The 19210-nt window shown below is 35.4% G+C and overlaps 1 protein-coding gene across 12 annotated transcripts in view; it reads right to left on the reverse strand.

Annotated features, from left to right (window-relative positions):
• TERB1 (telomere repeat binding bouquet formation protein 1) overlaps positions 1 to 19210 on the reverse strand; it is a 46869-nt gene that overhangs the window by 21086 nt on the left and 6573 nt on the right. For all 12 annotated transcript variants that reach the window (XM_045047099.1, XM_045047097.1, XM_023245630.2 and 9 more), the window contains exons 4-10: positions 12229 to 12339; positions 11916 to 12044; positions 9633 to 9764; positions 8504 to 8564; positions 8296 to 8411; positions 8074 to 8196; positions 746 to 898 (exon numbers count right to left, since the gene is read on the reverse strand). In XM_045047099.1, the coding sequence (XP_044903034.1) occupies positions 746 to 898; positions 8074 to 8196; positions 8296 to 8411; positions 8504 to 8564; positions 9633 to 9764; positions 11916 to 12044; positions 12229 to 12339 (825 nt within the window). The remainder of the gene's footprint in view (positions 1 to 745; positions 899 to 8073; positions 8197 to 8295; positions 8412 to 8503; positions 8565 to 9632; positions 9765 to 11915; positions 12045 to 12228; positions 12340 to 19210) is intronic.

Here is a 19210-nt window from a genome sequence, read left to right on the forward strand (position 1 = left end):
AATATGGAGAACAAACTGAGGGTTACTGGAGGGGTTGTGGGAGGGGGGATGGGCTAAATGGGTAAGGGGCATTAAGGAATCTACTCCTGAAATCATTTGGCACTATATGCTAACTAATTTGGATGTATATTTAAAAAAATAAAAAATAAAACAAGTCAAAATAAAAAAAAATAACTGATTTTTTAAAAATCACCTACTTATTTTTCAGTTTTTTGTGAATGTTAAAAGTATTGGTTATTACGGAGATTTACAGACTATCATTCCTCAGTGTCTGTACATGTGAGAAGCAGCCATGGGTTCAAGTCTGAGTCTGCCACACACTAGTTATGGTTGGGTAAGTCAGACCTCATACTTATTAGAAAGAGGCATAACTTAATTCTTTATATAATTTTTTAAAATCTATAAATTGGGTTTTCCATTCCTTATGTTTCCCAAATGTCCATTTCTAACTTAAAGTTTTTAACTTAATATTGCTCTTTTGTTGAAACAAAGGTTTAGAAATAACAGAATCTTATCTTGATTCTATCATTAGACAAAGTCTGAAGTCCTAGTTTTGAACCCTTAGGGAAGTCATAACCTTCATGGGAAAACAAGGAGTTGGACTAGATAAGTTTTAAGATTCCTCCCACATGTGAGAAACTGGAAGTCCAAACCATGTTTGTGTTCCATCTACCATTTCAACACTTACCATGTTGAATTCAAACAAAACACAATTATATAAAAATTACTAAGCATGTTTACTCACGATTATCAGCAATACACGCATCCACTGTCTTTGTCACCACCACTGCAAGCTTAGCACTGGAAACAGTCTTGTGTGAATCAGATGCCAGTTGCACAAGAACTTGAGACAATACATCCAGTCCACCCACAGATATAAAGTATTTCTGAACAAATGCTTAAGGAATAAAGTAGCAAGACTATTAATATTGCAAACAAGTGTATGGTTCCATTCAATTATTTTGCACTAAATATGACATTAACTTGACTTTTTCAAGTACTAAAAATCCCCAAATTAAAGAATGAAAAAATCTAATCTTTACCTTTAATCATAAAATAGGTCATTTACTTAAGTAAGAAATGCACTTTCACATGGAACAACTACATACACAGTACAGTGTTTCTCATGTGTTAGATATCTTTCTTATTTAGCAAGAACTGGTATATCTTGCAAGAATGGCATTAGTAAACTCAAGTCCTTCAATAGAGCTATGAAGAATAGATTAATTCATTTAGTGTGATATTGCAATTAGCAAGCTGCCTATTTTCTGAATTCCAACTTAACTCATTCCTTAGATTGCTTGAATCTACAAAGGGCAAAGTAATTTAACTATTCCAAAAGAACACATATTTTATCCATCTTATTTAAGCCTAATTGTTTTAGTTCTTAGAACATAAAATTATAACATATTATTGAGAGTCATAACAACTATTCCAAGCAAAGACTCAGTGAAAAATACATTTTTTAAAAGTCGAAGTGTCTTGTTCCCCCTTTGAAAATGATTCTGATGGAAAAGTATCCCATGGGTCTGTGTATTCAACGGTCTCTACAGCCCCTATCCCAGCAGTGGGCTTATAACAAATGGATACATGGATTAATGATTATAATTCTGCCACGAACCTTCTTCCCAGTATACCCTAGTACTACAAATTGAGCCAAGATGATTTAAACAAAAAAATTACTTTTTGTATTGTTCAACAAAACACAAAGATCTTAATCTAAAAAAACATCATGGTCAGAATTTTCTACATTTGGGAAAGGAACTGTTAGGAAATGTTATCAAAGGATAAGCAAACATTTTCGATATTATGGAGACTCCAAAACAGGTTTCTTTACTGCAAAATATTTTCATTAAAAAAAATTCTTGAAAAAAGAAGTATTTTTATTTTTATATGTATTTGTTTTATGGGGGGAGAAGGAGAGAGAATGCATGCATGAACAGGGAAGAGGTGGGGGGAGGGGGGGGAAGAATCCCAAAGAGGATCTGCACCTGCAGCACAGACCTGACATGGGGCTCGAACCCACAAACCGTGAGATCATGACCTGAGCTGAAACCGAGTCAGACCCTTAACCAAATGAGTCACCCAAGTATCCCTAGGAAATATTTTTAAATGCTTAAATGAAAATGGCACTGTATTACCATGATTTCTAGTTATGGCCCATGTAATAAAAATTTATAAACACAAGAACATCCTAGTCTACACTTGTATGCTGAATATTTCAAATTTCATCTTATATTTCATACCAGTTTGCTGACAGTAATGAGGTTCTAAAATTATTATTCATCCAAGTTGACTCTTAGATAAAAAGGAAATGTCAAAGCATCATGGAGAGAATCCAATTTTTGGAATTATAGAGCTAAGTTCCTTTGCATGTGAAACATGACTATTTGCTTTAAATGTGTGAATACAGAAATATACCAACAACATGTGAGAAAGTTCTAGTTGCTCCACAACCTCATCGACATTTAATATTACTAGCCTTTCCCCTTTCAGCCTTTGCAGTGAGTGTGTAGTGGTATCCTTTGGGTTTTAGTTTGGATTTCTCTAATAACAATAATTCTGAATATCTTTTCAAACATTTTTTCAATGCTTATGTATAATTTAATATTCATATCTCCTTTGGTGACATATCTGACCAAATCTTGCCTCTTTTTTTTAATCATTAGGTTGTTTTTTTGTCCTACTGATTTGTAAGAATTCTCTATTATATCTTAGGTGTAAGTTCTTTACCAGGCGTACATTTCACAGATATTTTCTCCCAGTCTATGGCTTTCCTTTTCAGCTTTTAATCTCAGTGAAGTCCAATTTATCATTTTCTCTTTAGTGGCTCATACTTTCTGTGTTCTAAGAAAGCTTTGTCTTCTCCCAAGTTATGAAGATTTGCTCCTATGTTTTCATCGAGAAGTTTTGAAGTTTTAGTTCTTACATTTATGTCTATGGATCATTTCAGGTTCATTTTTGTATACAGTGTAAAATTAGGGTTGAGATTCATATTTTGTGTATGGATATCCATTCTTTCCAGCACCATTTGTTGAAAAGATTATCTTTTCCCACATGGAATTATTATGGCACCTTTGTAGAAAATCAACGACTATCTATGTATGGGTCTATATATGGGCTATTTTGCTGCATTGACCTAATATGTCTACACTTACATCAACGCCACACTTTCTTGATTATTGTATAATAAGTATTGAAATCAAGTTATATAAATCCCATAATTTTGACCTGTTTCAAAAAGTTTCGACTATCCTGGCCCTTTTGCATTTCCATGTAAATTTTAGAATCAGCTTGTCCGCCAATTTCTACAGCAATGCCTGCTGGTATTTTGATGGGGAATGTCTTGAATCAAGAAATGAAATTCAGAAGTGACATTCTAATAACACTGAGCATTACAATCCATGAGTGTAGGGTATCTCCCATTAACCTAGGTTTTCTTTATCTCAGCAAAGTTTCATATTTTTAAGCATATAGACATTGCACAGATTTCATTAAATTTATCCCTAGTTGTTTTTTGTTTTTTTTTTTTTTTTAAGTAGGCTTCACACCCAGCATGGAGTCCAACTTCAGGCTCGAACTCACAATGCTGAGATCAAGCCCTGAGCTAAGATCAAGACTCAGATGCTTAACTGACTGAGCCACCTTGCTACTATTTAGAAATACAGTTTATTTCTGTATGTGACCTTGGATCCTACAACCATGCTAAAATCATTTATTCATTCCTACAACTTTATTTTCGATTCTTCAGACAATCGTGTCAGCTATGAATAAACACTGTATTTTCTTCTTCCTTTTCAATCTCTATGCGTTTTTACTTTCCTGCCTTATTTCACTGGCTGAAATACCCAGGAAAATCTTAAAGTAATGAGAGTGGCTATCATTTTTTTTCCAATCTTGGCAGAGTGAGGAAGGAGGAGGGGATTAAGTTTTTCACCATTAAATACGCTAGCTGTAGTGTTTTGTAGAGGCCCTTTATCACATTGAGAAGTTCTGTCTATTCCTAGTTTACCAAAAGTTTTTGTCATAAATACATACTGAACTATGTAAAAGCTTTTCTTATATCTTTTTAGATCATCATATAGTTTTTCTTTTCTGTCATAGCCTGTGAAAATGGTGAATTTTCCAATGTTGAACCAATCTTACATTCCTAGGATAAATGCCACTTGGTCATAATATATTACCTTTTCTATATATTACTGGATTTAATATTTTTTATGTTAAAAGAATGTTTATTTATTGAGAAAGACAGAGTGGTGGAGGGGCAGAGAGAGAGGGAGAGAGAGAAATCCCAAGCAGATTCTGCACTGCCAGTAAAGAGCATGATGCAGGACTTGACCTCACAAACCGTGAGATCACGATCTGAGCCAAAATCAAGAGGATGCTTAACCAACTGAGCTAACCAGGCACCCCAATGTTTTTTTTAATTTTAATTTTTTTATTTAAAAATTTATTTATTAAATTTACATCCAAGTTAGTTAGCAGATAGTGCAACAGTGATTTCAGGAGTAGATTCCTTAATGCCCCTTACCCATTTGGTCCATCTCCCCCTCCCACAACCCCTCCGGTAACCCTGTTTGTTCTCCATATTTAAGAGTCACTTAGGCTTCATCCCCCCTCCCTGTTTTTATATTATTTTTGCTTCCCTTCCCCTATGTTCATCGGTTTTGTACCTTAAATTCCTCATATGAGTGAAGTCATATGATATTTGTCTTTCTCTGACTAATTTCGCTTAGCATAATACCCTCTAGTTCCATCCACGTAGGTGCAAATGGCAAGATTTCATTCATTTTGATTGCTGAGTAATACTCCATTGTATATATATACCACATCTTTTTTATCCATGTGTCCATCAATGGACATTTGAGCTCTTTCCATACTTTGGCTATTGTTGATAATGCTGCTATCAACATTGGGGTGCATGTGCCCCTTCGAAAGAGCATACCTGTGTCCCTTGGATAAATACCTAGTAGTGCAATTGCTGCATCATAGGGTAGTTCTATTCTTAATTTTTTGAGAGACCTCCATACCATTTTCCAGAATGGCTGCACCAGTTTGCATTCCCAACAGCTGTGCAAAAGAGATCCTCTCTCTCTGCATCCGTGCCAATATCTGTGGTTGCCTGAGTTGTTAATGTTAGCCATTCTGACAGGTGTGAGGTGGTATCTCATTGTGGTTTTGATTTGTATCTCCCTGATGATGAATGATGTTGAGCATTTTTTCATGTGTCAGTTGGCCATCTGGATGTCTTCTTTGGAGAAGTGTCTATTCATGTCTTTTGTCCATTTCTTCACTGGATTATTTGTTTTTTGGGTGTTGAGTTTGGTAAGTTCTTTATAGATTTTGGACACTAACCCTTTATCTGATAAGTCATTTGCAAATATCTTCTCCCATTCTGTTGGTTGCCTTTTAGTTTTGCTGATTGTTCCCTTCACTGTGCAGAAGCTTGTTATTTTGATGAGGTCCCAATAGTTCATTTTTGCTTTTGTTTCCCTTACCTCTGGAGACATGTTGAGTAAGAAGTTGCTGCGGCCAAGATCAAAGAGGTTTTTGCCTGCTTTCTCCTCAAGGATTTTGATGGCTTCCTGTCTTTCATTTAGATCTTCCATCCATTTTGAGTTTATTTTTGTGTGTGGTATAACAAAGTGGTCCAGGTTCATTTTTCTGCATGTTGCTGTCCAGTTTTCGCAGCACCACTTGCTGAAGAGACTGTTTTTATTCCATTGGATATTCTTTCCTGCTTTGTCAAAGATCAGTTGGCCATACGTTTCTAGGTCCATTTCTGGGTACTCTATTCTGTTCCATTGATCTGAGTGTCTGTTTTTATGCCAGTACCATACTGTCTTGATGATTACAGCTTTGTGATATAGCTTGAAGTCCGTAAAAAAAAATTTTTTTAAATAAGCTCTGTGCCCATCATGGGGTTTGAACTCATGACCCCAAGATCAAGAGTCACATGCTCTACCAACAGAGCCAGCCAGGCACCACTGATTTGTTAATATTTTCTTAAGGATGTTTGCATCTATGTTCATATATAGTCTTCTTGTAATGTCTTTTTCTTTTTTAAAAAAAAGTTTGTTTATTGGGGTGCCTGGATGGCTCAGTTGGTTAAGCGTATGACTTCAGCTCAGGTCATGATCTCACAGTTCATGGGTTTGAGCCCCGTGTCAGGCTCTGTGCTGACAGCTCAGGGCCTGGAGCCTGCTTCAGATTTCGTGCCTCCCTCCTCTCTCTGCCCCTCCCCCACTTGCTTTCTCTTAGTCTCTCAAAAATAAACATGTAAAAAAAAATGTTTTTTAATATTTATTTATTTTGAGAGAGATAAAGTGCACAAATGGGAAAGGGCAGAGAGAGGGGGAGAGAGAATCCCAAGCAGTCTCCTCACTGTCAGCACACAGCCTGACAAGGAGCTTAATCCCATGAATTATGAGATCATGACCTGAGCCAAAAACAAAAGTCGGACGCTTAACTGAATGAGCCACCCAGGCACCCCTCTTGTGATGTCTTTTTCAAGCTCTAGTGTGAGAATAATTCTGGCCTTTTAAAATGTGTTGGGAGGTATATCTTGTACTTCCATTTCCTGGCAATTAATGTAGATTTTTTTTTTTTTCTCTAAATGTTTGGTATAATTCGCCAGTGAAGCCATCAGGGCCTGGAAATTCCTGTTTTAGGTTTTAAACTACATATTCAACTTCTTTAATACGTACAATAATATTCAAATTATCTATTCTTTTTCATTTTAGAGAGAGAGTGCATGCACATGAGCAGGGAAGAGGGGCAGAGACAGAATCTTAAGCAGGCTCCCAGGCTCAGCAGAGAGCCCAACACAGGGCTCAAACTCCAGACCCTGAGATCATGACCTGAGCCAAAATTAAGAGACAGATACTCAACTGACTGAGCCGCCCAGGTCCCCCTGGAAGGTATCTATTTCTTCTGAGTTGGTGTTTTTCAAAGAATTTGTCTAGTTCCTGTTGGTTGTCAAATTTAGTAGCAGAAAGTTGTTTCTATTATTCCTTTATTATCCTAATACCTGTTAAGATCTAGAGTGATGTCACTTCTTATTCATGGTATTAGTAATTTGGGCCTTCCTTTTTTATTTTGTAGTTAGTCTGGCTAAAGGATCCGTTTATTGATCTTTTTAAAGAATCAGCTTTTGGCTTCACTGATTTTCCCCTGCTGTGTTATTTTTCTATTTCATTGGTTTCTGATATTCTCTTTATTATTTCCCTCTTTGAGTTAAACTTGGTTTATTTTCTAGTTTCTTAGGTGGAAACAAATATAAATTGATTTGAGACCTTTCTTCTTTCCTTATGCAAACTATAGTGCGAAAAATTTCCTTCCAAACACTGCTTTTGCAGCAACCCAGTTTTTTTTTTTAAGTTTATTTATTTATTTTTGAGAGAGAGAGAGAGAAGGTGCACGAGCATGAGTGGGGGAGAGGCAGAGACAGAGGGAGAGAATCCCAAGGAGGATCCATACTAGTGGGGATCAAATTCATGAACCATAAGATCATGACCTAAGCTGAAATCAAGAGTTGGCACTTAACCGACTCAGCCACACAGGTGCCCCACAGCAACCCAGTTTTTTCATGTTGTGTTTTCATTATCATTCAGTTAAAAACATTTCTAATTTCTTTATCATTTATTTTTTTCTACTCATGGTTTTGTGGTTATTCTTGTTTTTGGTCTTTGTTTTAGCATGGACTTGTTTAATTTTCAGATATTTGGGACTTTTCTAGATGTTTGATTTTTATTCATTTATAATTTAATTCTATTTAGTCAGAGAACACCCTCTGTCGGGTTTTAGTTTTGCTGTCTAGTTGTTCTGTTTTATGAGGCTATCTGGGGAGATTCAAAATTATGCTGCTACCTCCAGTTTCCCAATCATCTTCCTAACAATGTCTCCTTTCAAGATTTTCCCATCTGCAGTAGTCTAAATGCATTCAAAATGACCCAACTTACTATAATAAAATTATTCCATTAATTCAATTAATTCAATAATTAACTCAATAGGTTTCTGTTATGCTTTGAAATATGTTTCTTCAAGTGTAACTAGACATTAATGAATACTTACTGTTATTTGCAAGAGTAAGCCCAATAAATGAGCAAACAGGGCGAATTACCTCAGGTGTGATGCAATTTATTAGCCAGTCATTAGCATGTGGAAAAAGTGAACAGCAAAGCATCTGATTTTCATCTGAAAGAAGACAAAGTCACTTGTGTTTTAATATATTTGGAAAACATCAGTTCATTTGTTTTTATTTTATTTTAATATTTAAATATTTGAGATAATTACCATTTTGAGGATTGTTGACACAGACACATAAAGTACTACACACGGAAGACCATAACTGATAACTCTGGAAAACATTTTTATCTGACAAATTCAACTCATATTTTGAAAGAACTGTCCTATTTGGTTAAAAAAAAAAAAGAAGCAAATTAATACAAATGAGTTAAAGTCTTAAGTAGTGAATAATAACAAGAAATTTATATTTGCTTACCTGAACAACTGTGTCAGAACTGTAATACAACCTGTTTCTCTCACAAGTGTCTGTCCAGTCCCTTAAAAAAACAGCCATATTAGCACACAAATATGACTTTTGCTTATAAATAATTTTGTAGAGGGGCGCCTGGGTGGCTCAGTCGGTTAAGCGTCCGACTTCGGCTCAGGTCATGATCTCATGGTCCGTGACTTCGAGCCTCGCATCGGGCTCTGTGCTGACAGCTCAGAGCCTGGAGCCTGTTTCGGATTCTGTGTCTCCCTCTCTCTGACCCTCCCCTGTTCATGCTCTGTCTCTCTCTGTCTCAAAAATAAATAAACGTTAAAAAAAAATTTAAAAAAAAATTTTTGTAGAAATGAAAAACATTTAAGTAATATTTCTAATAAATAACTTTTAATCACTTTAAAGTAGTACTAGGTATAACAGAGAATTACAGTAGATAAAAATCTGTAATCACATTATGGAAAATACATTACCTATGCTTATAGAATGACAGCATTCAAATTTCCTCCAAAAAAGAAACAAAATTTTAGCCACAAGCTACATGAAATTTTAGGCCATTGTTGGCTGATATAGTAAACACTGTAACTAAATGGCTAATTCAGTGGAAAATCAAACTAATCATCAAATGTCTCTCTTTTGCTTTTAAAGCTGTTCTTTTTTTAATGTTATTTAAGTAACACAAATCACTTTACTATTTATTAAAATTAATAAATATCAAACAATATATGCTATTCTCTTTTCTTTAAAGCTAGTAGTTCTCAGGGGCACCTGGGTGGTTCAGTCAGTTGAGTGTCTGACTTTGGCTCAGGTCATGATTTCTCAGTCCGTGAGTTCGGGCCCCGTGTCGGGTTCTGTGCTGACAGCTCAGAGCCCAGAGCCTGCTTTGGATTTTGTCTTCCTCTCTCTCTGCCCTTCCCCTGCTCACACTCTGTTCTTTCTGTCTCTTAAAAATAAATAAACGTTAAAAAAATTAAAAATAAATAAATAAATAAATAAATAAATAAATAAATAAAGCTGGTAGTTCTCGGAAGTTAGTGAGATTTTTTAAAAGACACTGATATAAAAGGAACAACTATTTCAATTTATTATTTTTAAATGTTTCTGCAACATACAAGAATGTACTTACTATTATTTGAAACCAGCACCAATATGACGTAGACAGACATTCTTTTCAAATTTGTGTTTGAATCATTATTAGATAAGAACCAAGTTAAGTCTTCAAACAACTCTGAAGTGCACAAAGTCTGCTGACAGTAAACTGAAAAATAAAAAAAATATAATTTCAATTTCTATGCATTAGCACAAGTTTTAAAGTATGCTAAACAAAATATGAAGTTGCCGACTGGGTGGCTCAGTCAGTTGAGCGTCTGACTTCAGCTCAGGTCGTGATCTCACAGCTCATGCGTTTGAGCCCTGTGTCGGGCTCTGTGCTGAGAGCTCAGAGCCTGGAGCCTGCTTCAGATTCTGTGTCTCCCTCTCCTCTCCTAACCCACTCACATTCTGTCTCTGTCTCTCGCAAAAATAAATAAATCTTTTTTTTTTTTAATTTAAAAAAAAAATTTTTTTTAATGTTTATTTATTTTTGAGACAGAGAGAGACAGAGCATAAACGGGGGAGGGTCAGAGAGAGAGGGAGACACAGAATCTGAAGCAGGCTCCAGGCTCTGAGCTGTCAGCACAGAGCCCAACGCGGGGCTCGAACTCACGGACCGTGAGATCATGACCTGAGCTGAAGTCGGACGCCCAACCGACTGAGCCACCCAGGCGCCCCAAAATAAATAAATCATTAAAAAAATTTTTTTAAAAAGCAATATCTTAATCAGAAGTATACTTGATTGAGGTGCTACAACATGTGCACAATCCCTTAGAATTTCTTATAAAAACCTAACTAAAAAAAATTAAAACATAAAAAAAAATTTAAGATGAGTAAGTAACAAAACATAGCAAGAGAAAACTTTTAGAAAATTCATAAACCTGCTTTAGAAAATAGAGACAAATGATACTTGTGCTAGTAAGGACTTTCTAAAAATAAAAATATCTTTCCAAAAAGCAAACATGATACCTGACAGTAGGTGTGTGTATATGTGTATGTGTGTGTGTGTGTGTGTGTGTGTGCATTATAATAATGCAATAAACAGAATTTTCAAAAAATAATTTGAGGGGTGCCTGGGTGGCTCAGTCAGTTAAGCATCCGACTTTGGCTCAGGTCATGAACTCATGGTTCGTGGGTTTGAGTCCCGCGTTGGGCTCTGTGCTGACAGTGTGGTGCCTGGAGCCTGCCTCAGATTCTGAGTCTCCCTCTCTCTCTTCCCTCCCCCGCTCATGCTCTCTCTCTCTCAAAAATAAATAAACATTAAAAAAATTTTGTTTGAATAATAATTTGAGGGGGCACCTGGCTGGCTCAGTCTGAAGAGCATGTGATCCTTGATCTTGGGGTTGTGAGTTTGAGGGTGTATAAATTATTAAAAAAATAAACTTTAAAAAAATAAAACCTTTAAAAAGGTAATAATTTGAACACAGAGGTATAATTAGTATTTGATCCAGTATTTAGAACCAGCTATTGGACATTCTCTCAAAGGCAAAGACAATGCCTTATTTATCCCAATGACTAGCACATAGCTTGGTTCTTACCAAATGATGAAGAAATATTTAATGGATGAAAATTTAAGGATAGAAAGTTGTTTGACAAACTAAAACTTTAGATTCAACTTCATCTTGGCTATACTACAGAAAAATGTTTTGACCAACATGAATTTCTATACCCAGAGTATATTTTTCTGTACACAAGATGTTGTAGGTTATCTTCGTCTTTTGATTCAAGTACTTAGATATATAATGAACTTAATAGAAAAATCAAAGATACATATATGCATATGCAAATTCATGAAGTACAAATAGTATCTTAAATCAATGTGAAAAAGATCTGTTTTTAACGTTTATTTTTTGAGAGAGAGACAGACAGAGCATGAGTGGGGGAGGGGCAGAGAGAGAGAAAGAGAGAGAGAAACAATCTGAAGCAGTCTCCAGGATCTGAGCTGTCAGCGCAGAGCCCGACATGGGGCTTGAACTCATGAACCGCGAGATCATGACCTGAGCTAAAGTCAGACACTTAACCGACTGAGCCACTCAGATACCCCGAAGTTTCTTTATTTAAAGAGAGACAGAGAGAAAGAATGCATGTGGGGGAGGGGACAGAGAGAGGGAGAGAGAGAATCCCAAGGAGACTCCACACTGTCAGTGCAGAGCCCAATGCAGGGCTCAAACTCAAGAACTAGGAGATCATGAACTGAGCCAAAGTTGGATGCTTAACCAACTGAACCACCCAGGCACCCCTAAAATTACTTTTTAGTAGTCTGTTAAAATATAACACGATGCTTGAAGGATAATGAAAAAAAGTTTTCATATTTTACCATTTTGTTCTGCAACAGCTCCTAATGTATATAAGGCTGCTTCTTTTACCATGCTATGTTCACTTGACTTTGCAAGATTTCTTACAAACATCAAACCACCAATTTCTCGAAAGTAAACACCTGCATTACCTACAAGATGTACAGACAAAACAGAACATAAATGATACTATGATTCTTTTAAGGAGAAAATAAATCACATGAATATAGTAACATAACAAGTAGAGTGAGTTGAAGAAAAAGAGCTATGCATATTTCATATTTCAAAATACTAAAGAACTACAATCACAGATAAAAATTCACTATCACATCTTACTGTTTTGTTGACAAATTGAATGAATAGTGACCAAAGCTTCTTTTTGTGAAAAAGGGTTGTCCATTTGATACTTCAGACACTCCAATAGTAAGTTCAGATCAGTCTTCATTTCTAAAGAACAAAAATTTCACTTTTTTAAACCAAGTGTTATCTTTCAAAAACTAACCATTTAAATTTCACTTTTTAAATTTCACTTTTTAAATACATATATTTATCATGTCTGTTTTCAAGATAATGAGTACATATTCCTTTTATAATCTATCCAACAGTAAAGATAAAAAAAAAAAAAAAAGATGTTGCTTAAATAAAAGAACTTGAAATGAACTTCTTGTAATTATTTGATTTTCCCCTCACATGAAATATAAGAATAGAAAATCCATGGGGTGCTTGGGTGGCTCAGTCAGTTAAGCATCCAACTTCAGCTCAGGTTGTGATCTTGCAGTTTGTGAGTTCAAGCCCCGCGTCAGGCTCTGTGCTGACAGCTCAGAGCCCAGAGCCTGCTCCGGATTCTGTGTCTCCCTCTCTCTCTCTCTCAAAAACAAATAAAACATTAAAAAAATTTTTTTGAAGAACAGAAAATCCAAATGCAGTATTATTCTCTTTAAATAAAGCTACACTGGTTTAAATATCTGCCATTTAGAAATAAAGTAAATGAAAATGAAAATACAACATATTAGAATTTGTGGGATGCTACCAACAGTATTTGAGAGGAAATTTACAACACTAAATGTTTATATTATAAAAGAAGAAAGGTCTCAAATTAATGACCTCAGCTTCAACCTTAAGAAACTATAAAAACAGTAAATTAAACCCAAAGTAAGTAGAAGGAAGGTAATAAAGATCAAAGCTAAAATCAATGATACTGAAAGCAGGAAAACAATACAACTGGTTTTTGAGAAGATCAATAAAACTGATAAACCTCTAGACAAACTGATCAGGAGAAAGGAGCAAAGACACAAACTACAAATATCAGAATGAGAGATAAGGCACCATCATAGATTCTATAAATATTCAAAAGATAATGTTATGTGCAACTTCATATCTATAGATTCAATGGCTGAATGGTGAAGTGGACAAGTGAAATGAACAAATTGCTTTGAAGATACAAATTATCTCACCCAAGAAGAAACAGACAACCTAAATAGTACTACATCTATAAAAGAAATTGAAATCGTAGTTTAAAAACCTTCCTGTGAAGAAACCTCCAAGTTCAGATGGCTTCATTTGTAAACTCTCCCAAATGTTTAAGGAAGAAGTAATATCAACTCTACACAAACTTTCCCCAAAAGTTTGGAGAGAAGGAACGCTTCCCAACTTGCTCTATGAGATTAGCCTTATCCTTATACCGAAACCAAAGCCATTAGAAAGGAAAAAAAAGAAAACTACAGACCAATATCCTTCATGAACATTCATGTAAAAAGTCTAAACAATTTTAGCAAACCGAATCTAACAACATATTAAATAATAATACATCATGAACAACTGGGTTTATCGTAAGAATGCATAGTTGGTTAAGATTTGAAAAATCAATTGATGTAATGTGATAAACTAACATGGAAAGCCATATGATCACCTCAATAGATGCAGAAAAACCATTTGATAAAATCCAACATTCATTTCTAGTTAAAAAAAATTTCAGCAAACTTGGAATAGAAGAAAAACTCCTCAACCTGAAAAAGTATATCCACAAAAACAAAACAAAACTAAACAAAAGCCCTATAGTAAACATAATACTTAATAGAGAAAGACTGAATTCTTTCTCTCTGAGATCAGGAATAAGACAGAGATGTTTAACATTATACTGGGGAGTGTATCATTCTATTTAGCATTCCTCTTAATATTGTACTAGAGAACCTAGCCAGTGCCATCAAGTGAGAAAGAAATAAAAGGCATTCAAATTGGTAAGAAGGTAGTAAAACTAACTGCCTTCATGTGCAACATGATCTTCTATATAGATAACCCGATGGAATCTACAAAAAAGCTACTAGACTAATAATGGAGTATAGTAGGATTTCAGCATATCCATTTAACATACAGAAATCAATTATATTTCTATGTCCCTGCGGTAAAGTAATTGGAAATTGGTGTTTAAAAACAATGCCATTTATAATAGTATCAAAAATATGAAATAATTAGAGATATACCTAACAAAAGATATAAATAACATGTATACTAAAACCTCAAAAATATTGCTGAGAATTATTAAACAAGACTGAAATAAAGGGAGTGAAACACCTTTTTCATGGACTGGAGGACTAAATATTAAGATGTCAATACCCCCAAATTGATCTATAGATTCAATTTAATCCCAACAGATTTTTTAAAAATATGAATTGACAAGATGAACCCAAAATTCATATGGAAATGCAAGGGACCTATTAGCCAAACAATTCTGAAAAAGAGGAATAAAGCTTGAAGACTAAAACTATCTGATTTCAAGACTTCTTATAAAGCTACAGTAATCAAAAGAGTATAGTATTGCATTAGCATACACAAATAGATCAATAAACTAGAATGCAGTCCAAAAATAAACTCACGTATATATGAATAGCTGATTTTTTACAAAGGCACAAATGCAATGCAGAGAAGAAAGGACAGCCTTTCCAACAAATGATGCTATAACAAACAGATATCTGTATTCAAAAACGTAACAAACCAAACTTGAATCAAACCATATACAAAAAGAAACTCAAAAGGGATTCAGATGTAATGTAAAATCTGGAACTATAAAACTTTTAAAAGATAACACAGGAGAAAAACTTTGCTACTTGGGCTTACATGAAAATTTCTTAGACACAGTATTATTAATACAATCTGTAGAAAAATAATGAATAAATTGTATTTCATCAAAATTTAAAACTTCATTCTCTTAGCAGTATTTTCCTTTTAAAAAAAATTAATGTATTTATTTCTGGGGGAGAGAGAGAGAGAGAGAGAAAGAGAGAGACAGAGCACAAGCAGGGGAGGGGCAGACAGAAAGGAGAACACAGAAACTGAAGCAGGTTCCAGGCTCCGAGCTGTCAGCACAGAGCCCAAAGCAGGGCTCAAGGATGCAATATTTGGCAAGGATGCAAAAGAAGTGGAACTCTCATATATTGCTGGTGGATACATAAAATGGTACAGCCACTTTGAAAGTTCAGCAGTTTCATAAATTGTTAAACATACACCTACCATTTGATCCAGCCATTTCACTCCTAAGAATTTACCCAAAAGGAAAGCAGGTTATGTGTCCATACAAAGACTTGTACACAAATGTTCATGGCAGCATTGTATGTAATAGCCAAAAACTGAAAACAACTGAAATGTCCATCAACAGATGAATGGATAAACAAATGACCATAAATGGAATACTACTTAGCAATAAAAAGGAATTAACTATTGATATACACAACAACATGGATGAATCTCAAAATAATTACGCTGAGGGAAAGAAACCACACACAAAGAATATGTACTGTATTATTCCATGTACTGAAAAAAAAATTAAACTACTCTATAGTAACAGAAGGCAGATCAGTGGTCGTTTGGGGAAAGTGGGTCAAGGAAGGGACGAAAAGAAGTATTATAAAGGTGCATGAGGCTATTTATAGTATTATAAAGTATTATAAAGGTGCTATTCCCTATCCTGACTGTTGCTACTATTTGTGTGGATATATGTGTGTGTGTGTGTGTGTGTGTGTATGTGTGTGTGTGTGTGTGTGTGTGTGTGTGTGACTTATCAAAATATAAACTTGAAATATTTATTTGCAACTAAAAATGAAAGATAATCATTTTCCCATAAAATTTTTTACCATACCCTTTAAACAATTTCTTCTCTTGGTTTTAAGGATTTTAAGTTGTATGTAGATTTTGACATAATGCTTGAATTAACATTTAAAGTTCTCAAAGATAGGGGCACCTGGGTGGCTCAAGTTGGTTAAGTGTCCAACTTTGGCTCAGGTCACGATCTCACGGTTCATGGGTTCAAGCCCCGGATCGGGCTCTGTGCTGACAGCTCAGAACCTAGAGCCTGCTTCAGATTCTGTGTCTCCCTCTCTCTTTGCCCCTCCCCCGCTCATGCTCGCTCACGTGCTCTCTAAGTAAAATAAAAACATTAAATAAAATTTTAATAGAAAAATTTTTTTCAAAAAAAAAATAAAGCTTTCAAAGATAAAGAATGAAGACAGGACATAAAAGTACAGAGGAACACACTAAAAGAAACTTAGATTTATTGTCAATATTTAGTCTTCCTCTTAAAGGAAATTCAACTGACAATTTGGTTTAATGAAATAATTCATGACCCAATTTGTTAGTGAAAAACCATAATACAAAGGTTATCACTAAGTTGTCTTGAAGCAACAGCAATCATTTATTGATCTTATTCTACATTAATAGAAACTGTAAAAAGGTTAGCTTGCCTGTATGGGTTATCAATAAACCTCTCATTAGCAACGACATGCCAAACAAGATTTTTGATGGAACATAGTGATTTTCAATTCTAGGCACAACTGAAGAAAACAAGACACTTCTTTATGTATTCCTCTATTCTCTCCTATACTCCCCTCTCATATTTTGATACTTTCTATTATAATCCCTCCCTTCCCAAAGCACCTAATGACATCTACAACTCAAGTTTTATCTTACCCAGGCTATGAAACCTAGTTTCTTCAATAATTCCTGAAGAAAATAAACAAAAACTCAAGAATATACAATACAAAAGCACAAGCAATAAAAGAAAACTGGATAAATTGGACTTAAAATTGAAATTTTTTGAGCTTCAAAAGATATCATTAAGAATGTGAAAAGATAATTCACATATAAGGAAGGGAAGAATATACCTATAAATAAGGTATCTGATAAGGGGCTTGTGTTCATAACATATAAAGAACTCTAAAACCTCAATAATAAAAAGATAATCCAATTAAAAAGCAAAGAATAGACATTTCTCCAAAAAAGATACACAAATGGTCAACTAAGTATATGAAAAGATGCTCAACAGCATTAGTCATTAAGGAAATACAAACCAGAACCACAATTAGAAACCACTTCACATCCACTAGGATGGCTACAATCGAAAAGACAGATTATGTCAAGTGTTGACCAAGGATCTGAAGAAATTGGGGCCCTTATACATTGCTGCAGGAATATAAAATGGTACAGCCACTTTGGCAAAAAGTCTGGCAATTCTTCAAAAGGCTAAACATAAATTTACCATAGACTCAGCAATTCTACTGCCAAATATATACCCAAGAGAAATGAAAACCTATGGCACACAAAAACTTACACATGAACATTCATAGCAGCATTACTTGTAACTGCCAAACAGTGGAAACCCAAATTTCCACCAACTCTTAAATGGATAAACAAAATATGATATATCCATTCAATGAAATATTATTTGGCAATAAAAAGGAATGAAGATACTGGTACAACTTGAATAATTCTTGAAAATATTACACTAAGGGGCGCCTGGGTGGCTCAGTTGGTTAAGCATCCGACTTCGGCTCAGGTCACGATCTCACTGTCTGTGAGTTTGAGCCCCGCGTCGGGCTCTGTGCTGACTGCTCAGAGCCTGGAGCCTGTTTCAGATTCTGTGTCTCCCTCTCTCTCTGACCCTCCCCCGTTCATGCCCTGTTTCTCTCTGTCTCAAAAATAAATAAACGTTAAAAAAAAATTAAAAAAAAAAAAAAGAAAATATTACACTAAGTGAAGGAAGCCAGTCACAAAAGCCCACATATTCTATGATTCAATTTATATGTCCAGAATAGGCAAGTCCAGAGACAGAAAATAGATTAGTGATTGCCTACAGTTGGGAGGGGGGTGTGATTGCTAAAGGGCATAGGGTTTCTTTGGGGGTGATAAAAATGCTCTAAAATTGATTGTGGTGATGGTTGCACAACAGTGTGAATATATTTAAAACAACTGAATTGTATACTTTGGTTGTTTTTCTTTTAATGTTTATTCATTTATTTTGAGGGGTGGGAAGAGGGGCAGCAAGACAGGAAGAAGGGCCCAAGCAGACTCTGTGCTAACAGTGCAGAGCTTGATATGGGGCTCGATCCTATGAATCGAACCATAAGATCATGACCTGAGCCAAAATCAAGAGTTGGATATTTAACCAACTGAGCCACCCAGGCACCTCTCTTCAGTCAAGCTTTTAAGATGAGTTAGGTATTGGGGCACCTGGGTGACTCAGTCGGTTGGGCAAAAAACACTAAATTTTAGCTCAGATCATGATCTCAAGGTTCATAAGATCAAGCCCAACATCAGGCTCTATAAGCCAGCTTGGAATTCTCTCTTCCTCTCTCTCTGCCCCTCCCCCTGCACATACTCTCTCTCTCTCTTTCTCTCAAAATAAATAAACTTTAAAAAAAAGAAAAAAAAAGAGTTAGGTATTCATAATGTCTCCAGATCCTTATTTCCCACCTAAACGTCAATATACTGCAATCTGGCTGAAATATATTAAATGTACTGTTTTTTTTTTAAGTTTATTTATTTTGAGAGAGAGAGAAGGGGGGGGGGGTACAGAAGGGGCAGAGGGGATGGGGGAGAGAGAGAATTTCAAACAGGCTCCACACTGGCAGTGCAGAGCCTGACACGGGGCTCGAACCCACGAACCGTGAGATCATGACCTGAGACAAAACCAAGAGTTGGATGCTTAACCAACTGAGCCACTCAGGCACCCCTACTAAATTGACTATTAATAAAACAAATGGCTTCCTAAATACAAAATCTAGTGGACAATTCAGTCATCATCTATGGACACTTGACACTGAATAGCTCAAGCAATCTCTCTCATGGAAGTATTCTCCTAAAGCTGATTTCCAAAATTCCACATTCCTGACTCTCCACTCACCTTCCTGAAAAGTTTTTCTCACACTATAGATTTGAAGGGGTATGTGCACCCCACCAATGTTTACAGCAGCATTATCAACAATAGCTATCAAACTATGGAGAGAGCCCAAATGTCTATCAACTGATAAATGGATAAAAAAGATGTGGC

The sequence above is a fragment of the Felis catus genome, chromosome E2 (assembly GCF_018350175.1).
Source record: "Felis catus isolate Fca126 chromosome E2, F.catus_Fca126_mat1.0, whole genome shotgun sequence".
Lineage (NCBI taxonomy): Eukaryota > Metazoa > Chordata > Mammalia > Carnivora > Felidae > Felis > Felis catus.